Here is a 19,875-nt window from a genome sequence, read left to right on the forward strand (position 1 = left end):
AGACAGATGGATGGATGGATGGATCATTGGACAGATGTACAAAAAGTTCAAAAGGTTGATGGATGGATAAATGCATGGATGGAGAGAAGGGATTTGGATGGATGAAGGGTAGGACAGGGCCAAACTGATGGATGGATGGATGGCATCGGCACCAAAAAATGCACCTCTCTATACATTTAAAAATCCCCACAGTAAATTGTAATTTCTTTGTACCTAGCACAAACGCAGACACATAATTTGATATTTGTCCCATCCCGACGACAAAGAACATGGCACAGAATACAGTCCAGGATGGAGAAAAGACCTGGATAAAGGTAAATGTTGTCTGGACTGCCATGGTAGCAAACAGAACTATTTTTCTCCCAAACCTGAGGAAATAAACAAAGCAAAAACACAAATAGCAAGTGGGTTACCAGTATATGCAATAGAGTTCAACAGAAATAGCAAATGCTTTGCAGAAGACACCATCCGCCAGACTACTGCTCAGACAACACCAGGAAATGGGCCATATTGCATTTTGGAAAATGTTGTACATTCAGCTTTTTTAAATATTTATTATGTTATCTGATCATTTTTATCTTCTATATTTACAAATTATGGTGTGCCAGAAGTCTGACAAAATTCACAAATACCCATATGCAGATTTGCAAGTGATTAATAGGCTACATGGTAACTAAACTGGGAAGGTATTAAGACTAAGACGGTTTAAAAATGTAAGACCTCTAAATACAAATTTGTTGAGTTGTGCACCTATTCACAAATGTTCATTTCTGCTACAAATGTGGACCCTTTTTGATGTCATGATACAAGTCTACAGATGTGAATGCACATTTACAATATATCACTACTTATTTAGAGCTTCTGGATACACATTTACAAATAAGCATACTTTAACAAATCTGAGCAGTAATAAAGTCCTGATATTCAATCTTGTTATAACCAATGATTGAAACTAATAAATCCATGCTTTGATGTGGAAAACCTCAAAACTGCAAGTATGATGAATTTCACATCAGCTATGCAGACTGCAGGTTCATGCTGGGGAACACATTTCAACCATTGGAACCAAAGCAGAGCTCATTTTATAATTTACAATGTATTTATATCTGACGTTATCAAAATAATTTTTTTTTTTATCTAGTGAACATTTCAACCACAGCATCAAGAAACGCTAAAAAGTAACACAAATGCATGTGTCTGGTCCCTGATTTAACACATCACCTTTCATGACAGACTGATATGGTTACTGCTGTTATTTTTTTCATTAGCACTGAGAGAATCACCTGTCCGAAAGCTGCCCTGAAATGAAGGACCCAGTGAGAACTCCACAGAAGAAAAGGGAAGAGGTCAACGGGTTCTTCCATTTGTCATCACATACCAGATCCCACTACGAAAAGAGAGCGTGCAGGGTGACAGAAAATATTAAGACGTTCATTTTCTTATATCTTAACATGAGACCTCATTAATTTCCATTTCTTATTTAACACAGTGGCATAACACCATGAATTATGGAAATAACTGTATATAATTTTACAGCATGTATTACCAATAGTTTGTTTTTACAACAGACTATGAATTATCATAACAATGAAATATTACACCTTTAAACATTTTCAACATTTTCTTATTTGTTTTAGAAACACAGTTTATTTTGTCCATACTTATGAACTGGATATTAATATTGTGAATACATTTAATATTTATCCTAAACTATAACATCAAATTTAATTTAGTTGCTATACAATGTATTAAACTTATAAATGCTCTGGTACAAACTGTCAAGGATTTAGCTACATTCCCCATTTACCAGACAATTCCGTGAATTTAGTGCAACACACCATTAATGTAAACAATATTAACTGGCTGCTCGTCAAAATAAAGCATGATGATACAAAAGGTACCGCTAAAAAAAATAAAATAAAAAAAAACGGAAAATTAGCCAGCACCATATACAAGGATACAAGATATGCAGGTAACAAAAACAATAAAGCTAGGTGCCTAGCTTAACATGATATACCATGAATGCACCAATGTAAAATTCAAATATTTCATAATACTTCCTTATTACCCAGATTGTTTTGGTTTTGGTTTTGTTTTGTTTTTTTATTTTTATTTTTGTTTTTGTTTTAATTTTTTTTTTTTTTGGTTTGGTTTTGCTACAGTATGTGATTCCAACAACAGAATTTGCTGTAAAACACTCTCGTTTTTCAAGCTGGTAGCTTTAGCTAGCAAACATGTGCTTCATATTGACTTGCCGGAGTTTCCAGTAGAAAAGTGGAAAAATTATGCAATAAAACTGGCTCCTCTCATCAATTATCTAGTCGCTAACAGAAGAGTACTTTCGGTTGTTTTTTTTTTAATTGTTTTTACCCCTTTTTCTCCCCAACTGTACTTGGCCAATTAACCCACTCTTCTGAGCCTTCCCAGTCGCTGCTCCACCCGCTCTGCCGATCCGGGGAGGGCTGCAGACTACTACGTGCCTCCTCCGACACATGTGGTGTCGCCGGCTGCTTCTTTTCACCTGACAGTGAGGAGTTTCGCCAGGGGGACGTAGCGCCAGGGACGATCACGCTACCCCCCCCCAGTTCCCCCTCCCTCCCTGAACAGGTGCCTCGGCTGACAAGAGGAGGCGCTGGTGCAGCGACCAGGGCACATACCCACATCCGGCTTCCCACCCGCAGACACGGCTAATTGTGTCTGTAGGGACGGACACCCGACCAAGCCCGAGGCAAGACAGGGATTCGATCTGGTGATCCCCGTGTTAGTAGGCAATGGAATAGACTGCTACTCTACCCGGATGCCCAGAAGAGTACCTTATCAGCAAGGATTGCTATACATTAACCGAATATTTTCATGTTTTGTGACTATTTTTTAAACATTTTTCACCAAGATTTTCTACGTGTCCTTTGCATTGCAAGAAGCCTTTGTCTCTTGCTTAATTAGAGCATGCATGCCCTCTCTATTGGCCATCACCCATAATGCGCTCTGATTTCTTTTGTTGGTTTTAACCCTTTAATAATCAACATTTCATGTGGGTTACACCCTTCCCCTTGAATTCACATGAGTCCCTTCATGTGCTACAATGTCTAGACTCAAACACACTTGCCTGGGTGGCTTTCATAGTCACTGATAGAATCGAGGGCCTGACTGAAACTCTCCAAGAGACTCTGTGCAAATGAGATTAAGGGTTTCCCCAGTTCAGGATAATGAAACCATCCGGATGCTCGCCACAGTCTATCTGATCTGTGGACAGAACTGTCCTCGCCATTTTCTTCACGTGCTTCAGTCTCATATTCTCCAGGAACTTCAGAGTTTGGCTTGTCATTTCTTTTGCTCCCGTTTCTTGTAATTCTTTGTCTTTATTTCTATCCTCAGGATGACCTAACTCTAGCATGAGTACATCATCATGTGCATCAGCAACAACTGGTGTCCCATTGACTGGATCCTGTAAGATCTCCGCTCTCAGTTGGAAGTTGCTAAGGAGCATGTTCTAAATTATCTCCTTCAGTTTCAGTACATGCCTCTACTGTTTCAACAGGTAAGAATGGAGAATTATCTGCAGGGGACTCCACTTGAGGTTGAGAAGGTAAGATTTTGCTCTGGCCATCTTCTACTGGAGGAACAGTGAGTGGTTCCCGCCTGTGGAATTTCATAAACTTCGGTAAACCTCTGCTCAGGGATAACTGATGGTTCCACAGAACAGAATGGGAAGTCGTCCTCCATTTCAGAGTTCTCACCTTCCTGGAGCTGAGGGTGACTGCATCTTGTCCTGAACTGGCGAACTGGCTTTGGGTCCGCTGCCTCATCCTCCTCAGGTGAAAGTAGATACCCACAAGGAAGTAGGAGGTCCTTGTGTAGGGTTCTGGTTGGACCATCTTCACCCACTGGCTGGACCATGTACACTGGCAAGTCTCCCATCCGTTTAAGGACCTGATACACAGAAGACTCCCATTTGTCCACGAGTTTGTGCTTGTTCCGCAGACAGCCATTTCACACAAATACTCGATCTCCTTCCTCAAGAGTTGATTCTCGCACAGACTTGTCATAGTGACATTTGTTCCTGTCAGCAACCTTTTAGTTCGTATTGGAAATTTGATAACTTTCCTCTAGACGAGATTTCAGGTTTCACACGTACTGTAAGTGAGACCCTGATTTACCCTCACTGACAAGTAAGCCAAAAGCAATATCCACTGGTAGCTTGAGCTGTCATCTGAGCATCAACTCGTAGGGGCTAAATCTGGTGACCTTGCTTCTAGTGCAGTTATAGGCATGTGTGAGTGGTTTCAGAAAGTCACGCCAATGACTCTTCTCTTTATCCTTCAAAGTACCCAGCATGCCTAAAAGGGTGCGATTGAATTGCTTCACCGGATTACCTCTAGGTAATCTGCACTTTCTTGGTACCTATAATAGCGCAGAGCTCTTTGAGTGTACAAGACTCAAAGTCTCGGCCCTGATCACTGTGCAGTCCTTCAGAGAGCCCATAATGTATCAGAAACTCCTCCCAAAGGCACTTGGCAACAGTTGTAGCCTTCTGGTCTTTTGTTGGTATGGCTACCGCATACTTAGTAAAATGTTCCGTAATGACTAAGATATCCTTGATGTTTTGACTGTCAGGCTCCAGGGATAAGTTCCATTCAGTAGCGGGTCTGGCAGGGGGGCGGCAGCCCCAGACCCCATAATGCTTAGGGGCCCACTGGTGCTGTCATTTATTAATAAATTATATAATTTTAAAAATATGTATATTTTTAATTTTTTTTTATTTCTAAATTCACATTTAATTTATTTACAAAAACGTAATTAAAAACATTTATGTAGACCTATATTTCATATTATTCTTATGTTTTGAATTCACATTGCTTTACACAACCATTGCGTAGGCTATATCCGGTTGAACTGACATGACTCTGTGCTAGCTAACTGCGTTAACCGTCTGACTCTGAACTATAATTGAAAATGGACAAAAAACACAAATCTGGTGCACAGAAGCACAAAGAAAAGGGATTTAAACAAAATTTAACGGCATCTTGTGCTCCCATTTCACATTTTTTCTCTCATGACTCCTCATCCAAACAAGAGGAGCATCTGACCGTTACAGCTACTGCTAATGTTAGCGGTTTCCTGCTTGATGAAAATAATGGTGGACTCGAATCAGAAGCAGATATTCCCCCAGACCCCGTGGATTTACTGGACACTGCCGACATACATATAGACATTTTACAAGAGAGTGAAGGTGAACAGAACCAAAGGAATGAGGAGAGCTCCAGCCCAGCAACAGTCCATTTAGCGCCGCTAGGCTGTGACACGCCTGACGCAAAACGACCAACTCAACTCGTTAGCATTCTCCTACCTGGAGACTATCAGATCGACCCACATCTTTTTAAAAATCAGCCACTCAACCCTGATGTAATCCGGGCCGTTATTCGACATGGTTCTTGTCAGCCTGGACTGAAAGACAGATTTGACCAGTTTCCTTTTGACCAGGAGCAGCGACAATTCAACTCAAGCTGGTACAAACGTCAAGTAGGAAATTCTTCTATCCATCAAGCATGGCTAGTTTACTTGCCTACTGCCCACTGCATGTTTTGCTGCTGTTGTTGGTTATTTGGAAATAAATCCAGTGACTCTGCGGGGAGAGTTTGGGCTGACCCAAATCTGGGCTTGTCGTCATACAGAAAAGGAATAGAGAAGATTGATAAACATGAAAAATCAAAAGCCCACCGTGAGGCAGAACGCGCACATTTAATGACCCAAGTATCGTATCACTAAGGATAACATGGTGATTGCAGAACTATTAAAAGTAGAATGAAAACAGGTGGAGAAGAACAGGAGAATCCTCCACAGGTTAGTTGATGTGACTCTGTTTCTGGCCCAACAGGGTCTTGCTTTTCGTGGCCACCAAGAGTGGTTTGGGAGCCTCGCATGCAAACGAAGGAAACTTTATAGTGCTACTGAAATTATTGGCCCAGTACGATTCGATTTTGGAAAATCACCTGAAATCACCGGCTGACAGCAATGTGACATACATCTGCAACCACTCACAAAACGAACTTATTGAGGCACTCACCAGTGAGACCCTCAGTGCTTTTATACAAGAGGTCAAGACAGCTAAGTTCTATTCAGTTATTGTCAACTCGATCATTGGTGTAGCAAGAATAGACCAGTTCTCTTTGTCACTGCGGTTTGTCACAGAAAAGGCCGACACAGTCGAGCGCTTCGTGAAATTTGATGAATTGCCTGACAGCAGCGCTGAAGCATTTTATAATATTTTGATTGGCGCGCTCAATTATCTTGGGCTTAATGTTACTTTTTTGAGAGGCCAGGCATATGGTGGTGTGTGAAATTTGTCTGGGCACATTTTGGGACTGCAAGCGAGTGTTAATGAAAACTGCACCGACAAAGCATTCTATGTACGTTGTTGCGCACACAACTTGAATTTCATATTACTAGACGCTGCGTGTTCCTCAAATAGTGCAAAACTATTTTTCGGCACTCTTGAGAGCCTTTATTGTTTTTTGACCTCAAGCCTCCCTAGGTTTAGGATATTAGAAGAGGAACAAGACAATAGGAAATTGGACAGAACAGTTCTTACTCTTAAAAGCCTGTCAGACCCCAGGTGGGCCTCGAGGAAACAGGCTACGGAGGCCATTATGCAGGGTCTCCCTGCAATTCTGAAGGCACTGGACAGAATCCAGCATCACAGCCATACATCACTGAAAGCAGCATCTGAGGCACAAGGTCTTCTCTCAAAAAGGAGCACTTTCGAATACAAGGTAATGTATGTTTTGGACTACCGTGTTAAAAAAGACATACATTTTGTCCAACTACTTACAGAAAGATTCTATAGATATAAACACGGCTGTTGATCTAATTGACACTTGCATAGCTCAGATAAGGGTACTACGGACAGATGAAGCCTTTGGTGCCATGGTGGGCACAGCAAAACAGATGGTAGAGGAGAGCAATGGGACTGTGGAGTTTCAAGAAGAAAGTGCCCGAAAGAAGAAACGACATTTTGAGGAAAATGCAGAGGATGAGCCAATCCAAGATGCAAGAGGTCGCTGTACGAGCTGATAAGTTGTCTCATTGTCACACTACCATTTCCTGTACATGACATCACTCAAGGTGCTTCCACTCCTTAAGCACAAGCTTGAACTCTGAACAATCAGGATCAGGGTTGTATGGTACTTCATCTCTTGCCTTTAACAGATGAACAACAGGGCTGATGACTGGATCAGAATTTTGCTTCTCTCTGATTTCAACTTCACTGAAGGTAGGTACAGTTACATGTCCTAACATTTCCTCCACATTGTAGGTGTCTGGAACTGCATCAGCATACAGGGCAAGAGATTCCACCAACATGATGGCAGGTAAGCCGTCGTCTGTTTTCCTCAGGAGATGTCGATGACAAAGAGCTGTAACTATATCTATGGGCAAATCCTGGACAGCAGGTGAGGATGACAAGTGATGTGACGTGAACAGTTCAATCCCCTCCCTCGCCTCTAGTGAAGCAGGGTCTTCAGCCAACATTTCATGAAGCCACCTAGAGAGGCCGTCAGTGTCCTGGTTGCACTTTCCAGCCATGTACTTGATGTTGAAGTTAAATGTGGAAAGGGCTGCCAACCAGTGATAACTGGCTGCGTTTAGTTTGGCTGAGTTAAGTATGTAGGTTAATGGATTTTTATTTATCTGTTATGACTGTGAAAGTGTTGTCATACAGATAGTCCTGGAACGTCTCTACAATGGACCACTTGAGAACCAGAAACTCCAGTTTATGTGCTGGATACCTCTTCTCACTAGGTGACAGTCCCATACTGGCATAGGCAATGACGCACATTTGACCATCCTGCTCCTGGTATAATGCAGCTCCTAAACCAGTGTGGAGAATATATTGTAACTTTAGATTTGCAAACCCAAGAACTGGTGCAGAAGTCAGCTTCTCAATGATTCCATTGCTTCCTGACAGGCAGGTGTCCATCAGTCTGCAAAGGGCTCCTTTGGGTTGAAGAACTTCTCTTTACAGGTTGGACAGACAGAGCGCAGCACTTAGGCAGCATAATGACAACACCAAACTTTAGTCTCTCTTCTCTCACACACGCTGTGAAATGCAAACAAAGCATTTATTCACCAAGCGGGCCTGCCCATTGTTGCTTAAGCTCCATAGTGTTTATAAAAAGTACCCAATTAACTCGAAACAATGAATGAACTATTTCCAAGTTAATGTTCAATGCAAAGGAGAGTAAGGTTGGAGAGTCGGGCCTCGTTCATGCACGAACGTAAATAACTCTTGATGAGTTTTAGTTGGCTGAAGCTCCTTTCAGCACTGGCACTGGTAACCGGGATTGTCGTATATATTCTGTGGAGTATTGTAAGTTGCAGGTATGCATTGTGCCTGTCATTGGAAATGAGAAAAGGTAGGACTGCATCCGTGTCAAGGTCTATGGACAACTCCGAGTACATGGTGCGAAAGGAGAGAAACTCATCGACTGCTCCATCTGGATCAGATACATCCCCACAGTAAAACCGTGCAAGAGCCTGCATCTTTTTTCCTGCACCAGGAAGCAAATTAAAGTTGCCCATGCATTTCTCCATTAAGCGTTGGAAGGTGCTGGGTGCATTGGTAATGCCTTGGGGCATACGATTAAATTCCCAGAACCCCAAAGGACACACAAAGGCAGTTTTTGGCTTGTCAGACTCTTCCATTTCGATTTGGTAATAGCCAGACTTAAGGTCCATCACCAAAAACCACTGGGAACCATTAAGGGTTGAGAATGCCTCCTCAAGATTTGGCAGTGCGTAAGCGGTCTTAACAGTTTGAGTATTGAGCTTACGGTGATCGACACATAAGTGGACTTCACCATGTTTTTTGTTCACCATGATGATTGGTGAGGAATACTGGGATTCAGACTCGCATATCACGCCTGCTTCAAGGAGTGTTTGCAGATGTTTTCTCACTGCCTCGTAATCGTTTGGGTGGATGGTGTTGACTTTTGTTTAAAGGGCATTCCATCTTTAACCTTAATACGGTGTTTGACCTTTGTTGCATGTCCAAAATCGAGGTCATGGTGTACAAAGACATCAGCATATGCAATGAGACTCCTTGTGATTCTTCTCTTCCATTCCTCTGGCAGAGGAGAATTGCCAAAGTTAAATGTTAACTTTGTGCCAGCAGTCTCACATGATGGCTATGAAGAGATGTTACAGCACTTGGCAGAGTCTGAAACTTTCTCGGGCGAGTGTGGGTTTTCATAGACCTGATCTGGAACATACAGTTCTGCAATAACACAGTTACTGGGAAATGTTATGTCGTGATCTGCTTCGTTTCTGACCCACACAGGCAACTTATGGGAGTATTTTGTTTTTTTGACAAAGTGATAAGGCAGCAATCGACAAAGATACCACTGGGTATGGCAGATGTGAGTGGCTGTTCAAGAACTGTCCCCTCCCCTGTCTTACTGGCTTTGACATTTACACAACCTTCAAGAGCAACTCGCTGATTAGCGGGTATCTTCCTGTGTTTTGCCTTGGAGTGTCATAAGGCTTATTTTCCCTGTGGTGTTTACCCTTTGTCTGAGCTGAAGAGTTCTGAGGATCTTTCCATAGCCATACACAGGGAAATGTCATTTGGATTTCTGTGCTGACAGTGCTCATCATACAACACACATCAAGTGCATTGGTTCCTATCAAGACAGGTAAGACGCAGTTGGTGTGCAGATCAGGGATAACTAAAGCAAGGGTGGAAACTTCGAGCTCTGTTTCAACAAAGTCTTTTGGGAACTGTAAAGTAAGTTGAACATACCCTAAGTATGGAACACGCTGACCATTGGCATCCTCGATGTCAAGGAGACTGATAGATTGAATAGGCTCCTCTGTAAGATTTTCATTGTAGAATGAGGCTGAGATGATAGTCACCTGAGAACCGGTGTCTAGAAGGCAGCTACAGTTAACTGCTGACACAATAAGATTAGCTGTGGTTTTTTCACCTACAAGCCCTGTCCGTAATTTAAACTGGTGTTTCAAACTGTGTGAATAAATTGAGGCTTTGGGCTGAGTCTGCCCATCAGTCCCGCAACAGGAACAGAATTCAGTTCAAACCCTTCCTAGCGTGTTCCTCCCAAGCCTTCGGCTTCTCCCGTAGTGCATTTCGTTTAGCTTCAACAAGTTTGGTGTTGGGCTCATCGCTGCAGGATGTAGCAATATGCCCATCCTCGCCACAGTTAAAGCAGTACCAGGGGCAAGGTTTCTTGCTGGCTTTCATCTCAGTCTGCTGAGGCAGTTTCTGTGCAGGCTCTTTTCTTGCAGCTTTCCTTGGCTTAGCAGGTTTAGAGTTGGTCTTTGCGGAGTACTCACCCCTGGAGGCTTTCAGGGTTGTCAGCTGGGCTTGCAGTTGCAGAGGGTGTATGTTCAGCAACGGCTGCCATGTCTGCCTCATCTGTGCCGCAGTCGTCCACAGTCAGAGCACTGGACTGGATCTTGACTTTGGGAAGCCCAAGGTGCTGTTTCATATGGGTGGACTTAGCAGCTTGCTTGTCCTCTTCAGCTCTTAGCAGGAGCAGCACCTCTGAGAACAATGGTGGGTTACACTTCTTTTGTTCCAGCTGGAGACTGGTAATTAAGCTGTTGTTCCAGCAACCCCTGCAAAACTATTTAAGCAGCTGGCAGTCAGAATCACTAGCAGCAATGCCATCTCTCTTTATGACTTCACTCAATGCTGCCTATAGTCGCTGTAGATAAAACAGAAGGTTTCTCACCAGAGTTTTGGTTGGTACTGAGAAAACATGCAAAGACCTCGTCACCATCATCTACAGTGCCATAAACTGAATCAAGCAAACTCAAGTTATCATGGGGGTTGGAATGAGGCCCAAGATATATCACAATGTTTGAAGCAGGAGGAAAGAGGCTTTTGAGCATTTTTCTAACCACTTGCTTGTCAGTGACTGAGGAGTCTGTGAGGAAGAACTCGACATTACTACGCCTTAAATCATAGTCAGCTTCTAAGTTTTGACTGGTGGTTTTGCCTGAAAAAGGTCTCAATTTAGAAAAGCCATGGTACTGGCAGGAAAGGTCAGTGCTCTGCAATGTGCTCAACTACCACCTAGGTTGGCCTCGCACCTACAATTGAAGCTTCAGCTTCATCACCAGGTGGAGGTGAGCTTCTCTCAAGAAGCTTAGTCACACTGGGGTCTGTTATTGCAGTGGGAGGGGATTTATCGATTGCTTGTGACACAGCTAGATTTGCATCAGAGGTAAGTGAAGGAGGTTGACTTATTGTGAACTCTTCATACTTAACTGGGGGGTCAGGTTTTGCATATTGTTGAATTCGAGCTAACTCATCAAGCAGACTTTTCTAAAAGTCTGCACCACTCGATTTAGCAATGCCTTTTAACTCGTGTAAGTAGGAAAGGGCTAAGCTCGAGCCCTTCCTCTCAGAGTAAATGCTAGACAGAAGCTGGAGGTGATGAACAATGTTGGGGTTAGATGTAGGGCGTTTGCATGGTAATTCATCTTGAAGCAACTGGATAGCTGAGCCAAATTGGAATTCAACAATGGCTGCGTTCTCAAATTACACATCGGAGCTTGCCACCTGAATTACCCTGGCTATTGACCCATATTGCTGAAGAAATTCAATTACCTCATCATCTGCTTCAGTACCAGATATCCCATCAATTAAAGCAGAATAGAGTACCTTAATATTTTCAGTCTGAATTACAACCATGTTGTAGCATACTTAAGGTAAGTAAAAGGTAAGAAAATTACCAAGGAGTGCTGCATAAAATTACCAAGCTGTTCACAGGTCTGGGGAAGTAACCACAAAGTACTCCTGGCTGGCTCACCATTTTTTTCATAGTGTAGCACCTCTGTTCCCAATTGACCCTCGGGGATGAATTAAGTATTCTGATTCTGATTCCCAATTGACTAGCGATACTACACTTCAAACCCAGGTTCTGAAGTAGTAAGGTTAGAAAGGCTCACGAGGAGACTTTGTGTGAGATTGAACACTTGACAACTTTATTACACAATTATCAGTTTACCTTTACTGTATGATTACTGCATTAATTGTACAAAATAATGAAATTTCCTAACAAACGCAAAGCTCGCCTAATAAAGAAAGGGCAAAGTAACAAACAAAAGTGTAAAGTGTCCTGTTTAAAGTAGCAAAATAAACAAATTCACATATATAATTTTGTCCCTTGGTTTTGTATTTAAATGGTCCTGCTTGCTAAATTTTTAAAGAGAATTAGTTCTTTTGTTGGAAAGAAAAAACAGTTTCAGTGTTCCCTTTACTGATATTGTGATTACTTATCTACCCGGGTAGAAAACTAAAGTTTGCACAAGTTATCTTGTCTGAAATCCTGGCGAGGATCAGATCAGTCGCTCCAAAGAAAGAAATTCAAACCAGTTTGCCACACTGGTTCAAAACGTTCCCTGCTTGGAGTTTCTCACCAGGCAGGCTCGCCATCGAGCTCAGGCAAGCTCACGCATCAATTTTCAGGCTTGAAACCAATCAATTCCAGGTTCCAAAAAACAAAAAAACAAAAAAACAATCTGCACATAGAGAAAATATTAGTTAAGATGTTTGCTTTCTTATAACTTAACATGAGACCTAGTTAATTCATATTTATTATTTAACACAGTAGCACAAAACCACGAATTATGGAAATAACTATATAATTTTGCAGCATGTATTACCACTACTTTTTTTTTTACAACAGACTATGATTTTTGATTTGATTTTTTTGATTTTTATTTTTATTTTGATATACTCTATTGATCCCCATAGGGAGATTATACTCTGCATTTAACCCATCCTAGCTGTGTAGCTAGAAGCAGTGGGCAGCCACCGTGCAGCACCCAGGGACCAATTCCAGTTCTTCTTGCGATGCCTCGGTCAAGGGCACAGACCGGGTGGTGGGGAAAACTGGGGCACCCAGAGAAAACCCACCGCAGACACGGGGAGAACATGCAAACGCCACACAGAGGACGACCTGAGATGACCCCCAAGGTTGGACAACCCTAAGGTTTGAACCCAGGACCTTCTTGCTGTAAGGCGACAGTGCTAACCACTGCACCACTGTGCTGCCCATGATTTAACATGACAGAATGAAATATTACACCTTTAAACATTTTCTACATTTTCGTATTTCTTCTAGGAACAGTTTATTTTGTCCACACTTATGAAATGGATATTAACATTGTGAATACATTTAATATTTATCCTTAACTGTAACATTAAATGTAATTTTAGCTTGCTATACAATGTAACTTATAAATGCTTTGGTACAAACCATCATGAATTTAGGTAAATGCTCGATTTACTAGAGAAATCGGTGAATTTTGTGCAACGCATCTTTAATGTAAACAATGTTAGCTGGCTGCTTGTTGAAATAAAATATGATACAAAAGGTACCGCTAATAACACTGGTCTACAAAAATGTGGTTTTTTATTTCTTGCATGGACTTTGGAAACTGTTTTTGGCTAATTTTGGGCTGCTGAATCCAAATCTGAGCTCAGATTTGCGCCATCTGTATGCTCCTTATTCAGGATTTTACAAAAGTTGACCATCTAGTCTGGCAATCTTGGTGGGGACAAAAATGACCCCTATTCATTTCCTAAGTAATTTCATGCTAGGTTGAGTGTTTATTTGTCATATCTTTGAAATAAATGTATTTTATCATGTAATATCACATGTATTCTATAAATATATTACTTTTTCATCACAAATGAAATTTTTCACTACTGTTTTTACTAGTGCTTCTTGCTGGGATCCCAGTCAAAAGCAGCCATATGCAATTTTAAGAGATGGAACTATTTATTTAGTTCATGTTTGCATGGGTCCTAATTTAAAGTGTCACATAAGGGGGTGGGGGGGGTGTCAGTCATTTTGAAGGAGTCAGCCACAGATGCAGCAGACATTTCCCCAAGTGCTGTCAACAAACATAAATCCCGCTCTTCCTAAGGTAAGCTGATGTTTAAAATCAGAAATACAATACATAATTCCATGTTAAGCAGTTTCATAAGTCTTGAATCAAGTGTTTATACTATATTATACATCATAACACTGTAATGCATACAGTATGGTTGACATGGTCAGCATGATCAGAGCATTGTCAGAGCTTGATCAGAGCAGGTGCTGGTCCTGAGTGTGGGAAAAAACACAAATGTATCATTTTTGAGGGTGCAGAGGGGGAGTGGGAGGAGGGGGGGTACTGTTTGCAAGGAGGAGTTTAATGGAAAATGAATTGAAAAGTAAATTAATTGGCGTCATTTTGACCCCAGTTGTGTAGTAACGGGGGTATGAATATGTTATGCATTAAAGGGTTAAAATTATTTTACAAATGTTCTAAGTCTTTGTTTATGTTTTGTGATTTGCAGCTGTGAAGACTACCTAATCTGCTGTTAAGACTGCTGTTTATACCGGTACCTTACACTCAGCTAGCTATGTCTACACCTCCAAAGAGAAGAAAGTGCCGTAACGACCCAGATATCTTCTGTTATATCTGTGGATGCTTCACTTTAGCCCCTCAAATACGCAACATCACTACATTCGTCAAGAGAGTGTACCGTGCTTACTTTAAAGTACCGCTTGGAGACCAGGACAAACACTGGGCCCCTCATAAAGTATGCACGACTTGTGTCGAAACTCTGAGATCATGGTCTCAAGGAAAAAATGCTAAGCTCAAGTTTGGTGTGCCGATGGTTTGGAGAGAATCAAAAAACCACCTAGATGACTGCTACTTATGCCTTGTAAATGTCAAAGGATTCAGTAAGAAAAACAAGCAATACATGAAATACCCTAGCATACCCTCTGCTATACGGCCAGTTCCTCATTGTGACGAAACACGTGTACCTATTTTTACCGAGCTCACAGAGATTGATGAGGAAGCACTTACTTCATCCACATCTTTATCCGTTGATGATGAAGAAGCAGACGCAGAGTACAAGCCATTGGATTCATTTTTTGATCGACCTTCACTGTATAGTCAGCCTGAATTGAATGATCTGATCCGAGATTTGAATTTGCCAAAACAATCTGCTGAGTTGTTGGCTTTCAGGCTGCAAGAGAAAAACCTTCTCAAACCTGGCACAAGCGTCTCATTTTATCGCAACAGAGAGGCACAACTGAGGAAGTATTTCCACTCTGATGGTCAACTTGTATACTGCAATGATGTTGAAGGGCTTCTTCTCACTGTGGTATTGCCTGCGTACCATTCAAGTGAGTGGAGACTCTTTATTGACAGTTCGAAAAGAAGTTTGAAATGTGTTTTACTTCACAATGGGAACATCTATGGATCCATCCCTATAGGACACCCAGTGACCTTGAAGGAGGAGTATGCAAACATCAAGGTTGTACTTGAACAATTGAAGTACCACGATCATGAATGGTTGATTTTTGTGGATTTGAAAATGGTGAACTTCTTTTTGGGGCAACAAGGAGGTTACACCAAATACCCTTGTTTCCTATGCTACTGGGACAGTAGGGCTAAGGAGGAGCACTGGGTGAGAAAGGAATGGCCATCAAGGAATAGTTTGATACCTGGTGACAAGAACATCATTAATGAACCACTGGTTGATCGGAAAAATATCATCCTTCCACCATTGCACATCAAACTCGGTCTGATGAAGCAGTTTGTTAAAGCTCTTGATCACACTGGAGACTGCTTTGGCTACATATGTTCAACCTTTCCGAGTCTTAGCGACGAGAAGAAAAAAGCAGGGATATTCGACGGACCTCAGATCAGAACATTACTCAAGGATCCACACTTCGTTATGATGATCACCGCTGTCGAAGCTCGAGCATGGCATGCATTCATTAATGTGGTGCAGAATTTTCTTGGGAACAAGAAAGATGACAACTACCGAGAGATTGTGGAGGAGCTGCTCCTTAGTCTGCGAGCGCTGGGGTGCAGAATGAGCATCAAGGTGCACTACTTGCACAGTCACCTGAGCAAGTTTCCAGATAACCTTGGAGATGTAAGTGAGGAACAGGGTGAACGTTTCCATCAAGACATTAAAGTGATGGAAGAACGTTATCAAGGTCATTGGGACTCAAATATGATGGCAGATTACTGCTGGAGTTTGATGAGGGATGTCCCAGATGCTGTATATGTAACGGGGGCAGTCCTATGCTGTTCTATGCTGGTCAGCCTGCTGCATGCCCGTCACTCTCATCATTAGCTCTGCGTTGTGTTCTAGTTGGGTGGGGCCCCAGGTGTTGTGGGGGCCCTCAGTCTCTCATCATCATCATCATCATGATCAAGGAAGGAGGGGGGACACACAGGACTCTATTTGGCCCACCTTGCCATTTATTTTGGTTTCAAACCCTTCGACAAACGTCCAGTCCTCCAGCGGGAGCGGTGTTTCTTACGGACGTGGGGGTCGAAGTTCAACCACTGCCCGGACTTCACTCATGTGCGTTAGAAGGAGAAACCGTCCACGGGACTCCGATGTAAGAAAGGATAAACAAGTATTTTATCCCACAGCTTGCAGTATCTTCTTACAGGGATACTCAAGGTTACGTTCTCCTCAACCAGCAAAACTGTCCTACGGTAAGAAACACGTGTGGCTCGGCTCGATTGCCGCTTGAGACTCCTCCCACAAAACAAAAATGGCCTCTCCCGCGTTCCCTCTTCCGTGTACCCACAAGACCTCTCTCTTAAAGCGACAGTACATGTATATGACGGTCGTTGGAAAACATACATAAAAGTAAATAATGACATAAAATAAAATGTAGTAAACACAAATAACAGCACACAGACAGGATTTGGTGATATTTCATACTCAAACAAAATAAAATAAAAACATTAATTTTAACCTGGTTACATTCACCCCTCCTGAAATTCACCAACATCCTGACAGCAGGATAAAAAGAGAAAGAGGAAAGGAAAAGTCCATCACTGACTACTGGCACAAGTGAAAAGAAGGACCTAGTCCTCCAGTCAACTTAGGAGCTACCTCGGTTACGAGGTCCAGAAAATAATGAGGTTGATCAAGTCTCAGAATTCTTTTAGATCAATGTGACGCCTGATACGCCACACCATGCACTTGGCCCAAAACAACCCTGTCTGATAGACACCTAATAACTCACATTAAACTAGTTTGAATGACTCCAACCTCCATCAAAGTTCAAACCCTCACATTCCGTAGAAATGGCATCTGAGCCATAGATTCTATTAACCTGTTCACTGACCTCACCACCCTCCCTGTGCGTGTCCTAACCCGACCATCGCTCTCTACTTGTGTGCGTGAGACAGTGCGAGCTGCAACATCTGTATCGAGTGAGGGTGGTGCCCCTATGTGCGAATCAGTGTGAGATATAACACCTACATCGAGTGAGTGTGATGCCTCTATGTGTGGTGCATGTGTTGTGTGGTGCGTGTGTGTTGGGTGGAGACTGAGCAGTGGCCCCCACAGGACTGACTACCAGACTAGACGGAATGAACTCTTCCGCTTCTGCCCACTCAGATCTAGGCGAGTCTCCAAGTGATGAGACTGCTAGCCCCACTGCATCCCCTGAGACCGTCAGGCCATCTGCACTGTCCTCCTCATCGGACTCTGCGCAGTCAAGCAACTGACTGGTTGTACTGGACTCCTCACCCTGATTTAACTCAGAAAGGGGCAAGAAGTTGACCTCCAACAAACGGTTCCTGTGCACCACTCTGGTGTGCCCCTCTGCATCCTGAATCTTGTAGACGTGGATATTGGGGTTGACACCGACAACCGTGTACACTCCGTTCTCCCATTTGTCAGCCAACTTTCTCTTCCCTCGCTCACTCTGGTTCGCAACCAAAACACGATCCCCGACAGACAGGACAGTGCCCTTGGCGTGTCTGTTGTACTGTCGCGCCTGATGCTGCTGCTCAGCCGTGGAGTGCTTCTGAGCGATCTCCATTGCACTCCTTAGACAGGAAAGCAGAGACTGAGCATAAGAGTCATAGTCAACAACGTGAGGATCATGCAAAACCTGCCTGAACATAACATCCACCGGCAGTCTTGGGACACGCCCATACATCAGGAAGAAAGGTGCATAACCCGTGGTCTCGTGAACAGTGGCATTGTACGCGAGCGTGAGAGAATGGATCTGCTGAGGCCACTGTTGCTTCTGCTGAAGCGGAAGGGAACGGAGCATATTCCCCATCGTGCGATTAAAACGCTCTGTCCCGCCATTACCCATAGGATGGTAGGCCGTCGTGTGGGACTTCGCTACACCCGCCAACTTGAGAAGCTCTGCAATCAGGTTACTCTCAAAGTTTGTGCCCTGGTCAGAATGTATTCTCTCTGGAAACCCGTAAACACAGAATACATGATCCCAGAGTTTCTTGGCGACCTGCTTCGCTGTCTGATTGGTGCAGGGGAACGCGTGAGCAAGCTTAGTGAAGTGGTCAGTAACCACTAAGACATCGACTGACCGCTGCTTACTGTCCTCAGCGGACCAGAAATCCATACACACAAGCTGCATCGGTGCGGAAGTTTTAATGCTCTCCAGGGGCGCGCAAGCAGCTGGCTCTGGGGTCTTCCCAAACACACATCTCCGACAGCATCTGACATATGCTCTGATATCCCTCTCCATGTCAGGCCAATAAAAACGCTGCCTTGCAAGAGAGAGAGTACGGTCCTGGCCCTGATGACCAGCGTGATCGTGGATGCCAGACAGTGCCTTGTCTTTCAGACTCAGAGGTAAAACATACTGAGACCTCCTCTGCTTGGACACTGGGTCCTTTGTCACCCTGTACAAGACACCATCATTGACTTCCAACTTCTCCCACTGTTTCAACAGCCTGAGGACCTTCTGGTCAGCACCATGCCTCTCACGTCTCGATGGCCGCTTCCGAACAGCGACAAAGGGCAACACCTTGGAGATGCAGGGGTCCTGCTCCTGACTCAACCTGAGCTCCTCGGTGGATAACATTGGCAGTGTATCCTGACCACCCGACAGATGCTGAACGTGCTGGACCAAACTGAGTGCTGTGAATACTGATGCATCAGGCCAGTCACATTTGGCTTGACAAAAAGCCCTGACCTCAGCTGCATCACAAGCAAACCCAGATCGCGCACTACTCACTGTTTGGGACTGGCAACTGAGTCTAAAAACATCCTGCACAGAGTCCCCCTCAACCCCTTCGGCTTCCTGAACAAGGGCCGGGTAGGGCTCCCTAAGTAGCCTCTGACTGACGGGCTTGGAAAAAGGGTCGCGACTCAAGGCATCCGCCACCACGTTTTTCTTCCCTGGCAGGTGTTTGAGATCGAAAGTGTAAGACGCCAACTTAGACACCCAGCGGATCTCACACGCGTCAAGCTTCGGCTTCGTTAGGAGATAAGTCAGCGGATTATTATCTGTCCAAACGGTGAAGCTTTGACCCTTCAGCCAGTGGCTGAACTTTTCACAAACACTCCACTTCAGCGCCATGAACTCCAGTCTATGAGCTGGATACTTCCGCTGTGAGGCACTGAGGGACTTGCTTGCAAAACCAACAGGTCTGGCCTTGGACTCTCCTCGGGGCACTTGAGACAGCACCGCGCCGAGTCCGTCCAAAGACGCATCGACCGACAAAATGAAAGGCACCTCAAAGTCTGGATGGGCAAGCACCACACACTCCAGTAACATCGTCTTCAACAGATCAAATGCTTCCCCACATTCCACCGTCCAGTCTGCGGAGGTAAGCTTACGGAAGCTGCCATGGGGCTTCTTATCCTTAGCTGACCTCCCCCTCCTCTTTTGTCCAGCTGTAAGGGCGAACAGGGGCTTAGCCACGGAGGAGCAGTTCAGGAGGAAATGCTAGTAGTAAAATACCATACCAAAACAGAAGGCGTGCACCCATCACCTTCCATGAGATCCTGCACTGTCATGTTGGAGATGACCTCTACTTTGGAGGGATCGA

At 43.6% G+C, this 19,875-nt stretch overlaps 1 protein-coding gene across 1 annotated transcript in view; it reads right to left on the minus strand.

Annotated features, from left to right (window-relative positions):
- The window catches only part of slc22a21 (solute carrier family 22 member 21), a 76,271-nt gene that overhangs the window by 39,920 nt on the left and 16,476 nt on the right, over positions 1-19,875 (minus strand). The window contains exons 2-3 of the mRNA XM_056284295.1: positions 1,284-1,387; positions 214-368 (exon numbers count right to left, since the gene is read on the minus strand). Coding sequence (XP_056140270.1) covers positions 214-368; positions 1,284-1,387 — 259 coding nt within the window. The remainder of the gene's footprint in view (positions 1-213; positions 369-1,283; positions 1,388-19,875) is intronic.

Source organism: Lampris incognitus, chromosome 8 (assembly GCF_029633865.1).
Source record: "Lampris incognitus isolate fLamInc1 chromosome 8, fLamInc1.hap2, whole genome shotgun sequence".
Lineage (NCBI taxonomy): Eukaryota > Metazoa > Chordata > Actinopteri > Lampriformes > Lampridae > Lampris > Lampris incognitus.